This window comes from Heteronotia binoei, chromosome 6 (genome assembly GCF_032191835.1).
Source record: "Heteronotia binoei isolate CCM8104 ecotype False Entrance Well chromosome 6, APGP_CSIRO_Hbin_v1, whole genome shotgun sequence".
NCBI classification, from domain to species: domain Eukaryota; kingdom Metazoa; phylum Chordata; class Lepidosauria; order Squamata; family Gekkonidae; genus Heteronotia; species Heteronotia binoei.
The window spans coordinates 79,183,075-79,201,137 of record NC_083228.1 but is presented as its reverse complement, the minus strand read 5'-3'; the positions used below and the strand labels follow the sequence as shown (position 1 = coordinate 79,201,137).

General features: G+C 45.0%; 2 protein-coding genes across 2 annotated transcripts in view; one reads left to right on the top strand and one right to left on the bottom strand.

The window, feature by feature from the left end:
- The first annotated feature begins 2,129 nt into the window (after window positions 1-2,129).
- GOT1 (glutamic-oxaloacetic transaminase 1) lies at window positions 2,130-15,608 on the top strand. The gene is made up of 9 exons (XM_060241876.1): window positions 2,130-2,369; window positions 9,963-10,144; window positions 10,619-10,742; window positions 10,904-11,016; window positions 12,404-12,508; window positions 13,687-13,837; window positions 13,967-14,132; window positions 14,270-14,412; window positions 14,735-15,608. The coding sequence occupies exons 1-9, from the start codon at window positions 2,246-2,248 to the stop codon at window positions 14,872-14,874; spliced, it is 1,248 nt and encodes a 415-aa protein (XP_060097859.1). The 5' UTR covers window positions 2,130-2,245; the 3' UTR covers window positions 14,875-15,608.
- Window positions 15,609-16,580: 972 nt separating this feature from the next.
- CNNM1 (cyclin and CBS domain divalent metal cation transport mediator 1) overlaps window positions 16,581-18,063 on the bottom strand; it is a 33,082-nt gene continuing 31,599 nt past the window's right edge. Inside the window, exons 12-13 of the mRNA XM_060242679.1 lie at window positions 17,899-17,999; window positions 16,581-17,217 (exon numbers count right to left, since the gene is read on the bottom strand). Coding sequence (XP_060098662.1) covers window positions 17,920-17,999 — 80 coding nt within the window. The 3' untranslated portion in view covers window positions 16,581-17,217; window positions 17,899-17,919. The remainder of the gene's footprint in view (window positions 17,218-17,898; window positions 18,000-18,063) is intronic.

The window sequence follows — 18,063 nt, the reverse complement described above, 5'->3', positions numbered from 1 at the left end:
CTGACGTCACCATTGTTTCACATAGGGCTTTTTAATAGAAAAGGCACAGTGGAAACTCATTTGCATATTAAGCCATGCCAGCCAGAACTGCATTCCTGCTCAAAAAAAGCCCCGAATGTATAATAAGGAAATGGGAAAAGCAATTGATTCAATGCTATTGACCCAATAACAGCTGCTGAGGGCATGTGCAAATTTTCAAATTACAGAAAGCTCTAGGCATACTTTAGAGAATTATGACCTAATTACAAAATCTATTTTTCACTATGACATGTAATACATTAATCCAGTGGTTGCTGATGTGGCACCATGGTGCTTGCCAGTACCTTGTCTGGTGCCAAACAAGCGTTTTTAGAAAGTGGGTGTGGCCATGTTGGGCTCCTGCCTTAGCAGGGCTTCTAATTGGCCCCTGGAGATCCAGTTGGCTGTGTAGATTAAAGGAATCTTGTTTCAGCAGCTGCTACCACCACAATATTGGTTTTATTCTTTCCCATTCCTCTTTCACAGTGTATTTAAAAACTACTTCTCCGGGCACTGATGCTTCCTTTGCGTGTGTGGTGTGACCTCCTGCAGCAGCCATTTTGTGGTTGTGCCCACCATCCCTGTGTCAGAATTCCAAAGGTGCCCACAGGGTCAAAAAGTTGAGGATCTTTATTAATCAGTGGAAGACTTTGAATGGACATTGTAACAGATTAGTGAAATGGTTTCCAGTCTCAAAAGCTATTGCCAGTAAAATCCTAGGAAGAAAACTCCTTGTTTCCATGGTGACACATCTGGTCCATCCTTATTTTTCTATAACTGGAAGACTTCCAGCTTACGGGGTGGTACTTCCTTAGCACTGGCATCTCACACTTTGCAGGAATATCTAGAAAGGCAAAATATGGAGAAAGGGGGCAGATGTTTTTAAGGCCAGGTAGTATGCAAAGTAGCTTGATTATGAGCTTTTAAAAAGGAACTCAGCCTTTCAGCCATAAATCCCCTTGTATTGTCTCTGTTTCCCTGTTGTAAAATTTCAATTTCTGAATCTCCCCTGCCCTTCACTGCTGCTTCAAATTCTGTTTTCTGTCCCACTCACAGCTACTAGGATTGGTATTTTATTTTTTGTGCTGGTAGGACTCCTGTGTCTTTAACATTTGGCACAAACAAACAGAAAGTCAACATGTAAAGCATTCCCCCATCTATGCTGGGAAAAACTTCACATGACCTGATGCATTTCTGCCTGGCATGTTAATGGCACAGGAAACCTGCTATATAAAAATCTGCACCCCACCCCTTTCCAAGCGTGGAGGTCAGAATGGGGCACAGTGAAGGGGGCCACAGAGGAATCATAAGGATGGGAGGCCTTAGTAATACAGGAAGCCAGTAATCCAAACATCTTCTGTTATCTGACGCACTCTCACATCCATCGATGAAAAGGAGGAGGGAGGGAGGAGCCCAACAACCCAATCACTGAAAGGACAGCAAGGCAGCCTTAGATGGTATCAAAGGTTGCTTCATTTTTGTACCCCGTTATTCAGCCAAAAGCGACTCACAACGAACTCTCATTTCGAAGCATTCCTTGGAGATTCCACGTTGAGTGGGATTCATGCACGATGGGAGGGAGCCCCTTTGTCCTCCACTTGATGGCCTCAGCCTCCTCTGCAATTAACTTCTTACATCTTCTATTCCAGGAACAAACACAATGTATCCTCCTCCTTTTTTGACCGACACATTAAGTTGTTACCCACTTAAAGCTACGTCGAGAGTAAGTCCCGTCGAACAGCACAAGACTTACTTCTAAGCAACCACGTCTAGGATAGCGCTATAAAAATGCTTCTGCTTCAGTCACACTAGCTAGCAGTCGTCTGTACACCTTGAGATCCCCTCTGCTGCAAGCTCCAAAAGGCAGGCGGCACAATTGGCCTCTAGAATATAGTTGAGCGAGTCATTCGTTTTAGCCGCTGTGACGTTCTCATACAGCCGAGTGATTGGATAATAAAGTAACTGCCCGCCTCTGAGAAATAGAGATTGGCTAAAAAGCTGTCACTTCCATCCTTTGAGGTACCCAATTAGTCAAGCTGGCCGGCAGTTTTAAATCTTGTACGATTGGCTCTTTCACCTTGGACCCTTCGACAGCGGTGGTGCGATTGGACAGTGCGCGCCCTCCCTCGCTTTTGGCGTTGGCGATTGGTTCTTTCCGCCTCTTGCTGTGAAGGTGAAAGTCTCCTCTAGGCAGAGACTGAGACACCAGTCCCGGCAAAGTCTTGCAATGGCTCCTGTCGTAGGGTCCGTGTTTGCCTCAGTCCCACAGGCCGCGCCAGTAGCCGTCTTCCAGCTCACGGCGGATTTCCGCGCCGACGTCGACCCTCGCAAGGTCAACCTGGGAGTGGGAGGTGAGAAAGCCGGAGTGGCGAATTCGACGGTGTAGGGAGTGGAGAATGCCTGTCTGAGCTGTTTTTATACATTCATGGTCCATGGGAGTCAGTTCATGTTCACCCTACATGCTCAGACGACATATAGATATATAGTGAGACAATCGTTCATTCCTCCGCCTTCTTGATCTGGATTTTTATCAGGAGCAGCGTACCGGGCCCTGGTTACAAAATCCAAACGCACATTCTCAGAAATGTATGCGCGTCGTGAATGGATGCATTATCTGTTGTGACCTAAGCTAGCACTTGTATTTGAGAGGTAGAAGGCTTAATTCTGATACCATGGGGAGGTGTGGGCGGTAGGGAGGATGATGCCGTTCTTTGGGTGAAGAGTGGCTACTCTTGTTAGAAGGTAGGTGTCTCCTTTTTAAGACAGCCTCTGGAAAAATTCTGTGACAGCTGCTGATATTCTAGTTTAGGGCTAGAACTATCTAGGAAATTCAGCACCAAGAAGAAGTTGTTCAAAGTGGTGTGTACTTATGCATACATGAAGCTACTTTATGTGGAATCAGACTATTGGTCTATCATCCTGGTCAGTATTATCTACTCAGACTGGCAGTGGCTGTTCAGGGTCTCAGGCAGAGGTCTTTTCTATAACTTACCTGGTCCCTTTGGTTGGAGAATAGAGCTTGGGACTTTCTGTGTGCTAAGCAGATGCTCTGCCATCAAGCCACAGCCTCTCTCCGAAAGTCAGAATTCTGCAGCTGCTGTGTTTTGTAGGCTTTGACCTGCAATGGGACAGAAGAGTTCTTTGGTATTGTAAATGCTAACAGGTGTATTGTGATTCCTCATAGGCTACTATGTTCTATGTAAGTTTTTATCAGTCTGCTGTATTGGTATTTTCAGATGTTTTTCCCATACTGTGTAGTAACATTGGTGCTAGTTCCCATGAATGATCAGCATGGTGTAAAATGGTGGCAAAATACTGATAGCTGTGGAGATTGCCTTGAGCCTGATACTGTTGTTTGAGAGACCCATTTACAAAGTGGTAGTTACCAGAATGAGGGCTCTTTGTTGCAGTGTTGGGTCTCTAGACTTGTGAAGTGGGGCATTGGTACCAATACTTAATGCCAAGAAAGGAAGTGGTGCCACTGTGTGGGTGTTGGGGGTAGTAGGGTCAGAACAAGGATAATTTTTAGACTGGTAATTATTTTATTTTTTTTGTTGCCTTGCTCCTAGTATGATATTACATGATTAAAGTCTGTTTTGGGCCCAGAGAACAGAAAAAACATCTTCTACCTGCATTTCTCTCTGACTTAATTTCCCTTTCTACCTCACTCTTCTGGTTTGCTGTCCATCTTATGTCCTCTTCTGGCTTTGTTTCTGCCTTGTGCTGCCTCCTTCTGGTCTCTTTGTGGTTTGGTTTCCTTCAGGTATGATGCCTGCCAAGGGTTTCTGACATGTAATATTCTTATGGCTGGAGTATAGCTGTCAGGAGCATCTGGGCTGCTATCCAAGTTCAGCTTGAGCTAGCCTGATAACCTTGGGTAGATTATTTTCTGTGCCTTGAAGAAACTTGAAAGGGACTCTGTCCCGGTGCTAAGAATCAGTGTTCAGGCTCACTGCCAGCCTTGCAGCCTCTAAAACATTGCTCTATGCTCTGAAACAATTTCACCTGTATTCAATTTATTGCTGCTTCTTGGATCACTGCAGCTTTATCAAGGCTTAATATCTATCTGCTCATGTAAAAAGGTAAACTTTTCTGTTTGTTCTTGTGCTAGAGTTCTCTGGGATTTTTGTCTGTTGTTGTTTGTCACCTCTCCTGTACATGATGCAGAGCACCTGCTCAGTTGTGAGATACTTAGGGTATGGATTTTTGCAGCTGTCGAGATGGTCCCCCTGTTGACTTCAGGTACTGTTGGCCTTGGCACATGGGCATTCAGCCCTTGGCACCCCTGAGATGCCAAACATGCTGGACACAGGGAGCTTCCAAACTGACACAGTTGATAACCTCTAAGCACCAGTCATTTCCCACTCTGGGGTGACGTCGCATCATGACGTTTTCACTGCAGACTTTTTATGGGGTGGTTTGCCATTGCCTTTCCCAGTCATCTACACTTCCCCCCTAACAAGCTGGGTACTAACTTCACCAGCCTCAGAAGGATGGAAGGCTGAGTCAACTTTGAGCCTGCTACCTGAATCCAGCTTTCACCAGGATCGAACTCAGGTCATGAGCAGAGAGGTTGGACATCTCACAGAGGTCTGAGAGAGAGCAGAACAGAGCAGAGCAGCTCTGATATCTGAGACAGCTGGAGAAGTTGCTGAGAATTTCTGAGTTTTGAAAGACTTCATTCTGAGGTTTGTGGGATTGCTTAAAATTCTGAGTTGTGATAGCTGGGGAACTGCTGTTTGTTTGGTTGAGTGGGCTAAAGGTGAAAGTGACTGAGAGTGATTGCTGCTGATTGCGTAGGAGTGGCTCTGCTCACCCTCTTTGCATTTTAAGCTGTGCTTTGCCAGAGAGCTAAAGGGCTCTTGGCCTGTGGCTCTTCGCCTTGGGGCTCTCTAAGGACCAGGAACCCATATCCCTAATTTCCTTGTTCTCCCAATAAGGTAAGTTGACCCTCCAGAAGGGGAGCCACTTAAACAAACAGCATTTAAAGAGGACTGTATATTTTAAATATATATATATATATATATATCATGAAGATAGAATGCCAGCAGGGGGGTGGGGGCTTTCCAGTGTTTTGCACTGAGTGTCACATGTATGACTGTCTGCCCAAAGGACAGAAGTCTTGGGTGTGTGCTCGATGCAAGGAGCTCCTGGTCCTCAGGGAACGAGTTCGTACCCTTGAGGCCGAGGTGACTGCCCTGGAGAAGCAGAGACAGTCAGTTAGGCACTTGGGGAAGACTCTCGGGGGCGTATTAGAGCCCTGCTCTGAACGTAGCATGAGGGTCAAGAGGGAACGGCACCGTGCTGAGGATAAGGGGAATGCGCCTTCAGAAGGGACCTCTTCTTCGGTTGGTGAGCGGGAATCCTTTCGCGCCAAGGAACCATCCCTGGGCAGAGGGAGGGGGGGGGGGGGTTGGTAGTTGGTGATTCGATCCTTAGGCAAGTAGACAGCTGGGTGGCGAAACCGCGTACTGACTGTATGGTGACTTGCCTGCTTGGTGCGAAGGTAGCGGACATTACGCGTGTAGTAGATAGGCTGATAGACAGTGCTGGGGAGGAGCCTGTGGTCGTGGTACATGTTGGCACCAACGATGTGGGGAAATGCAGTCGTGAGGTCCTGGAGGAAAAATTTAGGCTGCTAGGCGGGAGACTTAAGGCCAGGACCTCCAAGGTAGCCTTCTCAGAAGTGCTACCTGTTCCACGTGCAGGGCAGGAGAGACAGGCACAAATTAGAAGTCTCAATGTGTGGATGAGACACTGGTGTAAGGAGGAAGGGTTTAAGTTTGTTAGGCACTGGGATGCTTTCTGGAACAAGCGGGAGCTGTACAAAAGAGACGGTCTCTACTTGTCCCCGGATGGAACCAGGCTGCTGGCGCTTATAATCAAAAAGATGGCAGAGCAGTTTTTAAACTAAATCTTGGGGGAAAGCCGACAGATGAAATGTCTCTGGTTCGGGAGGACTCATCTCAAAGAGATGAAGGGTTGGCTGCTATTTTTCTACCGGGTAACGGATCAGAGTTGTCCACTGTGATGGTGACAAACAGTATGGACTGTCTGCCAGAGTCTCGAGGCGACAGGAGGAAGGTGGCGGGCCTAGCTTGCCTGGGAAATTATAGATGTTTGTATGCAGATGCTAGAAGTGTTCGAAGTAAAAGTAAAATTGGTGAATTGGAGTGTTTAGTGTTGGGAGAAAACATAGACATAGACATTGTGGGAATTTCAGAAACTTGGTGGAATGAGGAGAATCAGTGGGACATGGTGATTCCTGGATATGTTATATCGGAAGGATAGGGAGGGAAGGGTTGGAGGTGGGGTGGCTCTGTATGTCAGAGAGGATATACGGTCCAGTAAGACTGAGGTCAGAGAATTAGATTCCCTTTTAGAAATGCTTTGGGTTGAAATAGAGGGCCCAAAAGGAAATTTAACTATGGGAGTTTGTTATCGCCCACCAAATCAAAAGAGAGAGGACAATTATAATATGATGGAAGGCTTAAAGATAGCACCTAAACGTAAAAACTGTGTCGTAATAGGTGATTTTAACTACCTGCAGATTGATTGGGTCAATATGTGTTCTGGTTGAGAGAAAGAGATTGAGTTTCTTGATGCTCTCAGTGACTGTGCTATGGAGCAGATGGTCTCAGAACCTACCAGAGGTGGGGCAATCCTGGATTTGGTCCTAAGTAATGCCCAAGACTTGGTGAGAGATGTAAAAGTGATTGCGCCACTTGGGAGCAGTGACCATAATGTTATTGATTTCACCGTTTGTATAAATAGGGAGTTGCCCAAAAAGACCGCCACAACCACGTTTAACTTTAAAAGGGGTAAATTCTCTGAGATGAGGAGGCATGTGAGGAGGAAACTGAAAGGAAAGGTAAATACGGTCAAAACCCTTGGGGAAGCTTCGAGACTATTTAAAACTATAATCCTAGAAGCTCAGATAAAATACATACCACAAGTTAGGAAAGGCACAAACAGGCATAAGAAAAGGCCTGCATGGTTAACAAACAAAGTAATGGAAGCTGTAAAAGGTAAGAAGGATTCCTTTAAGCAGTGGAAAACCAGTCCAAGTGAGATTAATATAAGGGAACACAGACTGTGGCAAATCAAATGCAAGACTGTGATCAGGGAGGCAGAAAGGGACTATGAAGAGCATATTGCAAAAAACATAAAGACCAACAATAAAAATTTCTTCAAATATATTAGAAGCAGGAAACCAGCCAGGGAGGCAGTGGGGCCCTTGGATGACCATGGGGTAAAAGGATTACTGAAGAAGGATAGGGAAGTGGCTGAGAAGCTGAATGCATTTTTTGCCTCTGTCTTCACTGTGGAAGATGAGAACTTTTTGCCCGCCACAGAACCACTAATTTTGGAAGGGGTGTTGAAAGACCTGAGTCAGATTGAGGTGACAAAAGAGGAGGTCCTACAACTGATAGATGAATTAAAAACTAATAAGTCACTGGGTCCGGATGGCATACATCCGAGAGTTCTGAAAGAACTCAAAGTTGAACTTGTGTGGATCTTCTAACAAAAACCTGTAATCTTTAATTGAAATCTGCCTCCGTTCCTGAGGACTGGAAGGTAGCAAATGTCACCTTCATCTTTAAAAAGGGTTCCAGAGGAGATCCGGGAAATTACATGCCAGTCAGTCTGACTTCAATACCGGGAAAGTTGGTAGAAACCATTATCAAGGACAGAATGAGTAGGCGCATTGATGAACACAGGTTATTGAGGAAGACTCAGCATGGGTTCTGTAGGGGAAGATCTTGCCTCACTAACCTGTTACATTTCTTTGAGGGGGTGAACAAACATGTGGACAAAGGAGACCCGATAGATGTTGTTTACCTTGACTTCCAGAAAGCTTTTGATAAAGTTCCTCATCAAAGGCTCCTTAGAAAGCTTGAGAGTCATGGAGTAAAAGGACAGGTCCTCTTGTGGATCAAAAACTGGCTGAGTAATAGGAAGCAGAGAGTGAGTATAAATGGGCAGTCTTCGCAGTGAAGGACGGTAAGCAGTGGGGTGCCGCAGGGCTCGGTACTGGGTCCCATGCTCTTTAACTTGTTCATAAATGATTTAGAGTTGGGAGTGAGCAGTGAAGTGGCCAAGTTTGCGGATGACACTAAATTGTTCAGGGTGGTGAGAACCAGAGAGGATTGTGAGGAACTCCAAAGGGATCTGTTGAGGCTGGGTGAGTGGGCGTCAACATGGCAGATGCGGTTCAATGTGGCCAAGTGCGAAGTAATGCACATTGGGGCCAAGAATCCCAGCTACAAATACAAGTTGATGGGTTGTGAACTGGCAGAGACTGACCGAGAGAGATCTTGGGGTCGTGGTAGATAACTCACTGAAAATGTCAAGACAGTGTGCGTTTGCAATAAAAAAGGCCAACGTCATGCTGGGAATTATTAGGAAGGGAATTCAAAACAAATCCGCCAGTATCATAATGCCCCTGTATAAATCGATGGTGCGGTCTCATTTGGAGTACTGTGTGCAGTTCTGGTCGCTGCACCTCAAAAAGGATATTATATCATTGGGGAAAGTCCAGAAAAGGGCAACTAGAATGATTAAAGGGCTGGAACACTTTCCCTATGAAGAAAGGTTGAAACGCTTGGGGCTCTTTAGCTTGGAGAAACGTCGACTGCGGAGTGACATGATAGAGGTTTACAAGATAATGCATGGGATGGAAAAAGTAGAGAAAGAAGTACTTTTCTCCCTTTCTCACAATACAAGAACTCGTGGACATTCGATGAAATTGCTGAGCAGACAGGTTAAAATGGATAAAAGGAAGTACTTCTTCACCCAAAGGGTGATTAACATGTGGAATTCACTGCCACAGGAGGTGGTGGCGGCCACAAGCATAGCCACCTTCAAGAGGGGGTTAGATAAAAATATGGAGCAGAGGTCCATCAGTGGCTATTAGCCACAGTGTGTATATGTGTGTGTGTATATATATATATAATTTTTTTGGCCACTGTGTGACACAGAGTGTTGGACTGGATGGGCCATTGGCCTGATCTAACATGGCTTCTCTTATGTTCTTATGACTGCAGTACTGCAGCTTTACCACCCTGCACCACCACAAAAAGCTTATGAGAAGTGGCAAGCCCTGGATGGGAAAGTTTGTCCCCAACTTTTTAAAAAAAAAACCCAAACTTTTAAAATCCTGGCTATGGTCCTGCCTGAGGAAAGGTTGATGGAGCTGGGTGTTTAGCCTGGAGAGGAGATGACTGAGAGGTGATATGATCACCATCTTCAAGTACTTAAAGGGCTGCCATATAGAGGATGGCGGAGATTTGTTTTCTATTGCCTGGAAGGTCAGACCAGAACCAATGGGTTGAAATTAAATCAAAAAGGTTTCTGGCTCAACATTAGGAAGAACTTCCTGACAGAGTGGTTCCTCAGTGGAACAGGCTTCTTCAGGAGATGGTGGGCTCTTCTCCCTTGGAGGTTTTAAAACAGAGGCTAGATGGCCATTTGACAGCAATGCTGATTCTCTGAATTAGGCAAATCATGAGGAAGGTAGGATGGGTTGCATCAGTGCTTAGTTCTTACATGCCCAGGGGAATGCTGATTGTCACTTTGTGGTCAGTCAGCAATTTTTCTCCAGGCTGGTTTGGCAAGGGATCCTGGAGGTTTTGCCATCTTCTGGACATGGATCAGGGGTCACTGGGGATGTATATGTATGGGGGATGTATCTGTGAAATTTCTGCACTGTGCAGGGGGTTGGACTAGATGACCATAAAGGTCTCTATGATTCTATGATTGTGGGAATAGTGCAGTAGTGGGCGCTGGACACTAATATAACAATAGATATTCCACAGTAAAGTTTTGAAGTAGAAATTGAAAACGTAGAATGAAAGAGGCAGAGCACAAAAGGATGTGTGTAGTAAGTGCTTCCCTACCACAGTAACATGTTTAAAGTAATCTCCTTCCCTACTCCCCTACAGCTTATCGCACAGATGAAGGGCAACCTTGGGTCTTGCCAGTGGTCCGGAAAGTGGAGCAGATGATTGCCAAGGACACCAGTTTAAATCATGAGTATCTTCCAATCCTGGGCTTGCCAGAGTTCCGTGCCAGTTCCTCAAGAATTGCCTTAGGAGAGGACAGTCCAGCCATCCAGGAGAACAGGGTGAGCCTGACAATGAGGAATTCCTTATTCTTAAACTGGTATGGGCTGGTGGAAGGAACTGGGAGTGTTCTGGCTTTCAATGGTATTTAGATAAAGATTTTTTTTGTTTCTTCCTGTTTCCATTGTGCTGTTTAACTATCAGGAATTGTAGACTGAATGCTGATGAATAAACACAGGCAACAGGTCTCAGATATCCTTAAAATGAGTAGCTCTCACCTAGAGGAATGGGCAGTGGAAAGAGACAACCTGAAGTAGGATGAAAGGTGGGGAATGGCAGGGCTATGTAGTGCCATTGCCATACCAGATGGCGTTGCTCAGCAGTAGAATCTCTGAGGCTCAGGGAGAATTTGGGTACAGTCCAGTGCAAGAAAAAAGGAGGTGTTACTTGAAAACTGAAGACTCGCTGAGAATAAGAATTCTTATTGGGGGAAAAGTATCAGTCTTCTGATGAAACCTTATTCCTGCTTTTTTCAGGTCGGAGGTGTCCAGTCTTTAGGAGGCACAGGGGCCCTGCGTATTGGAGCAGAATTCTTGATACGCTGGTATAATGGAACCAACAACACAGCAACCCCTGTCTATATTTCTTCCCCTTCCTGGGGTGAGCATTGAAGCCTGGCTAGCATCTTTGCTATGGCATGGAGCAGGGAGAGGGATGGCAGGCAGCTGAATAAAAAGAAGTGGTTGAATATCCCCACCACGTGAGGCTCTGCATGGCTTGAGCCTTGGCTCAGTGACAAATACTTCTCTCTTCCCCTCCAGAGAACCATAATTCTGTCTTCACACATGCTGGCTTCAAAGACATCCGAACCTATCGTTATTGGGATGGTGCCAAGAGGGGGCTGGACATGCAGGGATTCCTGGAAGACTTGGAAGTAAGTCAAGTTGCCCTACATCTTGGATGTAACCTGGGCAGAGATTGGAGTAAAGATGCAAGGATTAGGATTAGGTCAGCCTGGGAATTTGTGACCATGTGTAGTTACTCTATTGAGCATGGCTTTATGCTGCAGAGGGCTGAAGTAATTGGACTGGAAGATCTGATTCATACTTGGTTAGCCATATACTTCTTTGATGGCGCTGAGCTCTGCCTAATTACTTACAGTGATCCCTGGTGCATCTAAAACTACCAGTTGCCTGACACGGCTGTATAGCCTGAGTTCCAAGCAAGCAAGCCTTGGAGAAAAATAATAATGTGCATGTGCATGGCACATCAAAAATGGTCAGAAAATGACATCCATAAAATCTCATCTGAATGTGAACAAAGTGTCTGTGGTGTTTTTCTGGGTGCATTGCTTGATAGACTTCCTTCATGGAATTATAAACTTTTTGGGTCCCCTATAGACTTGATTTCCCATCCAGAATAGTATTCTGCTGCATGGTTGGCTTAGCAAAGATTTGCCATGTGTCATATGGGCACTCATCATATCTACTCATGCTTCCAGTGTCCTTTATATCCCCTGGGAAGCTAATTTCTAAAGGCAGGGGACTTTTCATAGCAGCCTCCTGGATGGAGCTGCAGTCATAAGCTGAAATCTGGAGTCCTCTGCTGCACTATAGACATGCTTGAGAATGTGTATAGTCCTTCTGGACTGGTGTTTGAGTGTATGCACATAGGAAGCTGCCCTATACAAAGTTAGATGACAGGTCCACCTAGCTAAGTTCTGTCTAGTCTGACTAGCAGTAGCTCTGTGGGGTGTTGGACAATAGCCTGTTGCAGCACCTCTTAACTGGAGACTAGGGCTTTTTGCATGCAACACATGTATTCTCTCCCCTCGCTTAATAGAACCATGGTTTGGGTGAGGGGTTGCCAGTTTCTGGTAGAAACCCTTCTGGCAGTTCCTGACCTATTTCTATCATCCTCCATTTTATGTAGGCTAGGATACTTTACTTCAGCATTCTGTATGGTAAATTGTGAACTAAATTACATACAAGTAACATCAATTATATAGAACATTTCTTCTAAATTAAGAGATTTGGAGAGATCTGAGAAGACATACCCTTTGTATGATATTTGTATGAAAGATTATGTGCCCTTAGAGATCATACAGATCTGTCCTAATAGCTTTACATACAGCTTTGGTCCTGTTTGCCTATCCATGCCAGTCTGCAGTTTTGTTTTGCTTTTTTGCTAGACTATCAGCAGCATGCAGCCATATGCACATTACAATTCTATCAGTATGGTTCACACATTAGTGGGCAGTGAGCACCTTGGATATACGCCAAAGCCTGTTTAATTTCTCTCTTTCCCCTCCTGCTTTCCAGAAAGCCCCAGAGTTCTCCATCTTCATCCTGCATGCCTGTGCACATAATCCCACAGGCACAGACCCCACCCAGGAGCAGTGGAAACAAATTGCTGCTGTTATGAAGGTATTTGCTCACTTAATGCAGCCAAAGGTCAACAAGACTGTGTATGCTTAGTAATGAAAGGCTAAATTTTGTGACCAGCAAGTTTTCTTCAACTCTGGCTGCTTCCACACCAAGGATTTCCCATATTTCAGCCACCAAACTGGTGTATTTCAAAAATGTTTCTATATGAAGTCATCTTTTGTTTGAGCACAGACCATTAATAGTCCTTTCAAAACTGAAAACCTGCTTTATTTTAAATGCTTCTTTGAAAAGAATGTATTTTCTGGGCAGGACACTAATGGTGGGAACAATTTCTTGTGGCTGAGGGAGAAACAGCATAAATTCAGGATTTCATGAAAAGCTAGTTACTTGCTCACAACACCAAGGGGACATTCCCTGGCAACAATCACGTAATGTTAACTTCCTGGTTTTAGATGTCTTTTAACTTGTTGATTTGTTTTTAATATTGTGAATTTTAGGATGGAACCTGCCCTGAGCCTGCTTGTGCGGAGGGTAGGATACAAATAAAAATAACAAAATTTCCTGCCTTTTAGGCAAAGGAGTGGGGATTTTCTGCAAATATTTTTTTTAAAGTTGTTAACAGGATTGTGTCATTCTTATACAGCATTACTCATGTTTAGTTTATTTAAAAAGCGAAATCATCCACAGCTGAGCCTGTCTTTTAGGATGAGGCTCCCTGGAAGTGTCTGCAAATATGTGGAGCTTGGTTTTTTAAAGTATTATTTCCATGCAGCTTTGGGTTACCCATGCTCCTCAAAATAAAATAAAAAAACAAGAGTGGGCAGAAAATTCTGAGGGTCACATGATTATGGGTGGAGGGCTTCAATTAACATCAGGCGTGAAAGAAAAAAACACAGCTAAAAATAGAAAACAGATTACCGTTGGCTGTCTGGAATCTCCATTGCAAGGGCAATTTCACACAGATTCACATCGGCAACCAGACTACCATGGAAAATTACTCTGGTGTGCAAGTAGCCCAGGACATCTTAACAGTGGAAGACAACTTGCATATTTTGTAAAAAGTTTCTTCTAGCTATGGATCTGCTGGTCTACTTGGTGTCAAGGGAAGAAATATGTAGGCACCAGCATATAAGTAAGTATTTCTAGGGATGGTGTGCAGTGAAGCTATGCTCACAGAAAGCCAACTGGCTTTCAAACAATTCCTTCCTTCCTTGCAGCGCCGGTTCCTGTTCCCATTCTTTGACTCTGCCTATCAAGGTTTTGCCTCCGGTTGTCTGAATAGGGATGCCTGGGCTGTGCGTTTCTTTGTTTCCGAGGGCTTCGAACTCTTCTGTGCACAATCCTTCTCCAAAAACTTTGGGCTTTACAGTAAGTGTCTTATATAGGGAAGGGACATGAAGGGGACTTCCTTCTCATTGTGGGCTAAAAGTACAGCACAAGAGTGCTTATGTAGGGCTTCAGGCTTATGGTCATTCTCTTTTTCTTGCCTCTCTTCAGATGAACGGGTGGGAAACCTGACAGTTGTGGCAAAGGATGCAGATAATGTGCAGCGTACCCTGTCCCAGATGGAGAAGATAGTCCGCACTACATGGTCTAACCCGCCATCACAGGGTGCTCGTATTGTGGCTACTACACTCACTTCACCAGAGCTGTTTGCTGAATGGTAAGGATCATCAGGACAGGAGGCGGACACTGATCTTTGTTTCACAGGAGTACAGGGTATGGCTTATGGTCCATGGTTGCTCCTAGACCCATGGGCAAAGCTGGTGTTGGGCCTAGCTTAAACTTTTTCTGTGGTAGGAAAGGAAATGTGAAGACAATGGCAGATCGGGTTTTGCTGATGCGAGCAGAACTGAGGTCTCGGCTTGAGGCCCTGGGCACTCCAGGCACTTGGAACCACATCACAGAGCAGATTGGCATGTTCAGCTTCACTGGGCTCAACTGTAAGTACACATCTGGTTGGCAGAGGGGGAGACAGAAGGGGCACCAAATGGTAATGGGTTGGTTAGAAGGAGGATGCTCCAGGGAGCCAGTCTTCCTCTTAGATCTGCTTTGGTGACCGGGCCTCACCCGTTTGACATTCTTATCCAGCTCCCTAGAGAGATGCATCGATTCTAGACTTCTGCTTCACTTGCAGAGGGCTGATGATGAACCACTGACTGCTCGTATTGAGGACTAAGCTGGCAAATCTTAGTAAAGATTGTCTTGGGTTGCTGGTGACAGTTAGGAGGGAACCTGATATTTCCCTTCCTCTTCTTCCTTCAGCTAAGCAAGTCCTGTACCTCATCAAGGAGAAGCACATCTACCTAATGGCCAGTGGCCGCATCAACATGTGTGGCTTGACCACCAAGAACTTGGACTACGTTGCTCGTTCCATCCATGAAGCAATCACCAAGATCCAGTAAGGCTGCAGCCAAATATTATGTGCGTGTGTGTGTAACTTTCTGCTCTGTTTTGCAGTAAAAAAGAAATACCCAGGAGCAGTCAGTGGAAAATGTGGGTATTACAGTGGAAGGAGGAGCAAGGGCTGAGTGAAAAATAGCTACTGCCCTCCTCTGTTTAGACCTGCAACCTCCTGAGGCTGCCCTTGGGTTAAAAAACCAACCAACCAGAACAGCTGAATGAAACTACACACAACTGCACGTAACATTTAGTCCCCCCCCCCCCAAAAGCAACCAAATCCTTCACCTTTGTATATTTGCTCCCTGAGCTCATCTTTTTCATTGTTGGAACTCAGCAAAAACTGTAATACCATCAGGAATAGGTCTCTTGGCCTTTATTTGTGTAGGAGACAGACTATGTGAAATGCATGTAAACTGTACATCTGCATACATTGTATTAATGGCTATTATTAAGTCTGGATGTCCAGCACATGGCTTCTTCCACCTACCTTGTCCAGACTTCTTCCACCTATCTTGTCCGTATTATGCCCCTTTGCACTTTATGTAACCAGTCCTACTGCAGTAAAACAGCAGGGTTTGGGGGAAAAGATACCAAAATGGGTGTTCTGTGTTACTGGCAGCATTGATTGTTTCAGGGAGCAAGGCTGGAGCTGGTTTCCATTTTCCAGTCTTCCATGAGCAAAGATTGTAACCATAACTGTACCTTTTCTGTTAGTACAATAAACAGTTAAACAGTCTTCATTTTCATCTTGTCTGTTGGCTGACATGAAATGGGGCTGGGTTGGACTGAGGTGAACAGAACTAGCTGTGTAAAACAACTTCCCTGAATGCTGCAGTCCCTCATTTGGTGCACATATAACTTCTTCCTGAAGCTTAAAGGTGGGAAATTGAGCCCCTCACAAGTGTCTTAACGGGGTATTTCCTTGCTAAGCTATATTCATGCCAGTGCCTGAGGCAAGACAAATGTTTCCTGTGTTCCTTCTGAGGCTGATAAAATTGAGAGTAAAAGGCCTATTAGGTGAGTTTGTCAGTTATCAAGAATAGTTTTGCTCCAGGCGAGGCATCCTCTCAACAGCATAGCAATGGAAAAGGTGCTTATAGATCAAGTTTCCATCTGAAAAGAGCTTTATTGAGAGCAGCTGAGATTTCCATGGGCTTAAAAATATAACATTGCTGTGACTCTTTTGATCTTGCAGGCCTTGGTTCTCCTTCACAGGTTTTCTGCAGCCCTATAAAAGACACCATGCCTTCCCAGCCAAAGGCACACAAGCTGCTGGAGGTAGTTAGTTTAGGCAGAAGCAGGCCCCAAGAGAAACTTCTCTCTGAGACACTTAAGAAGAGTCAATAAAAAATGGCTAAGTTTGGCAGAAGTGCCTCACAAAACCAATAAGGCAGATTCTTGAACACTAACAAAAACACCTAAGGTTGAGACACCACCGCTTTCCAGTTTCTACTGACACTGGGAATGCCAATTTCAGTTCCTCAGTCTCATACTGATATGGCTTCTGTGCTCACTGCAAGGCTAGATAATTCTAGCCCCAAATCCTGGGATGAAAAAAAAAATAGGGAAAAATATTAAAACACTTCCAGACAGCCCTTTTAGGCTGCTTACTTCCAATAAAATACCTGGCTAACATAGTCCAGATGTACTTTTCTTCCTTCTCCCCAATATACATGCTCAACATTCTACAAAGAAGAGATGGACAGACTTCATGTAAAACAAGTACATTTTATTTCTCCCTTATTGATGTTTGACTTCAAAACTCCCTCTTTCTTCTGAACTGAGCTGGAAGGCCAGGCTCTGTTTGGAGCCACACTCCTATGTTTGTTTGATTTTGTGCTCACAGATGAAAGGTGATCAGTGTACTGGTCTGTGAGACAAGCTGCAAACCCAAAGCCAACTGGTTCTAGACAACAATAGATCTCAGACATGTCCTGGAGAATGCTTGTATGTTGATGACTACAGGGGGAGTGTTACTGCACATACATGCACAGGAGGGAGTCCAATGTGCAGGACCATGCGTAAGGAAGGGTAGATACTTCCAGCTGGGATTGTGTGCCTGTTCTCATTGGGCATTACCCTGCTGGAAGTAATTTGTGATGGTGAGGTTTAAGCTACCCACAGGGTCCTACACCCTCCAATGCTCTGCTACCTTTCTTTATCCACCTTTTGTGAAGACCCGATGGTCAACTCTTTTAAGTTCTGGCTCCACCTCTCCAGCTTGGCTCTCAAACATCTGCCATCTGAATCGCAAGCCCTGGAGGCGTGACAGATAATGTGGGAGAGAAGCAAGTGCCATCACACGCACACATGAACCTTGTTCAGTTAGATGTCATGCTGCAAACCTGTGAAGAAAACAGCTGTTCAGAATGGTGCACAGCTGTAAAGAGGGTCTCATGCAGCCCCCGTATGTGTACAGAATAATACAAAGGCAGCATGGAAGATGCCCCCCTGCACAGCATTTTAAGTTTAGGACCCTTTTTTTTACTATCAGTTTCTTAAATGCACCCTATTCATAATGCAATACTCTCAAAACAGGCTGCTATTTGCCCCCTTCGGATAAGGCTGGATGATCCTCTAAAATCTGCTTCATACAGCAGGAAAATGCAAAACCACTGTTGAACCTTAAGCAGCATGGGAAGACTCAAAAATGAGGGGAAACAGTCCTGAGAACAGCCTTGTTGTCTTTGCCCCAAGAGCCATCTAGCTTACTATCCTGTTTTCACAACCAAACCTCCACAAAGGAGGCATGAAGGCAACAGCCACACTTCGTTGTTGCATCCTAGCAGCTACTGTTTAGAGAGGGCACTGCGTCTGAACATGGAAGCTTCATCTGGTCCTGTTATTCTTCACACATCTATGTGCTTCCAGGACTTGGGACTGTATAGCAAAAAGCCCCTGAAGAAATGAAAAATTCTGCAAATTAAAAGCTCACAAAATGTGTGTGTGCATGAGTCCTTAGGCCAGAGCTTGATGCATAGCTGAGGAGATGGGCCGCTAGGGAAATGACAGCGTACATCACTCACCTGTGGGAGGCTCAAAAGCTCTCATGTGATGAGAGGGGTGAAGTTGGAATTATCATCAGAACTCTTTTCACTCTCTGCTGATGGCTTTCTTCTCCTCCCACCTGCCACACCAAGTGGTTCACAGTCAGTGCTGAGGAAGTGTAGTCTGTATCCTCCCACATCAGT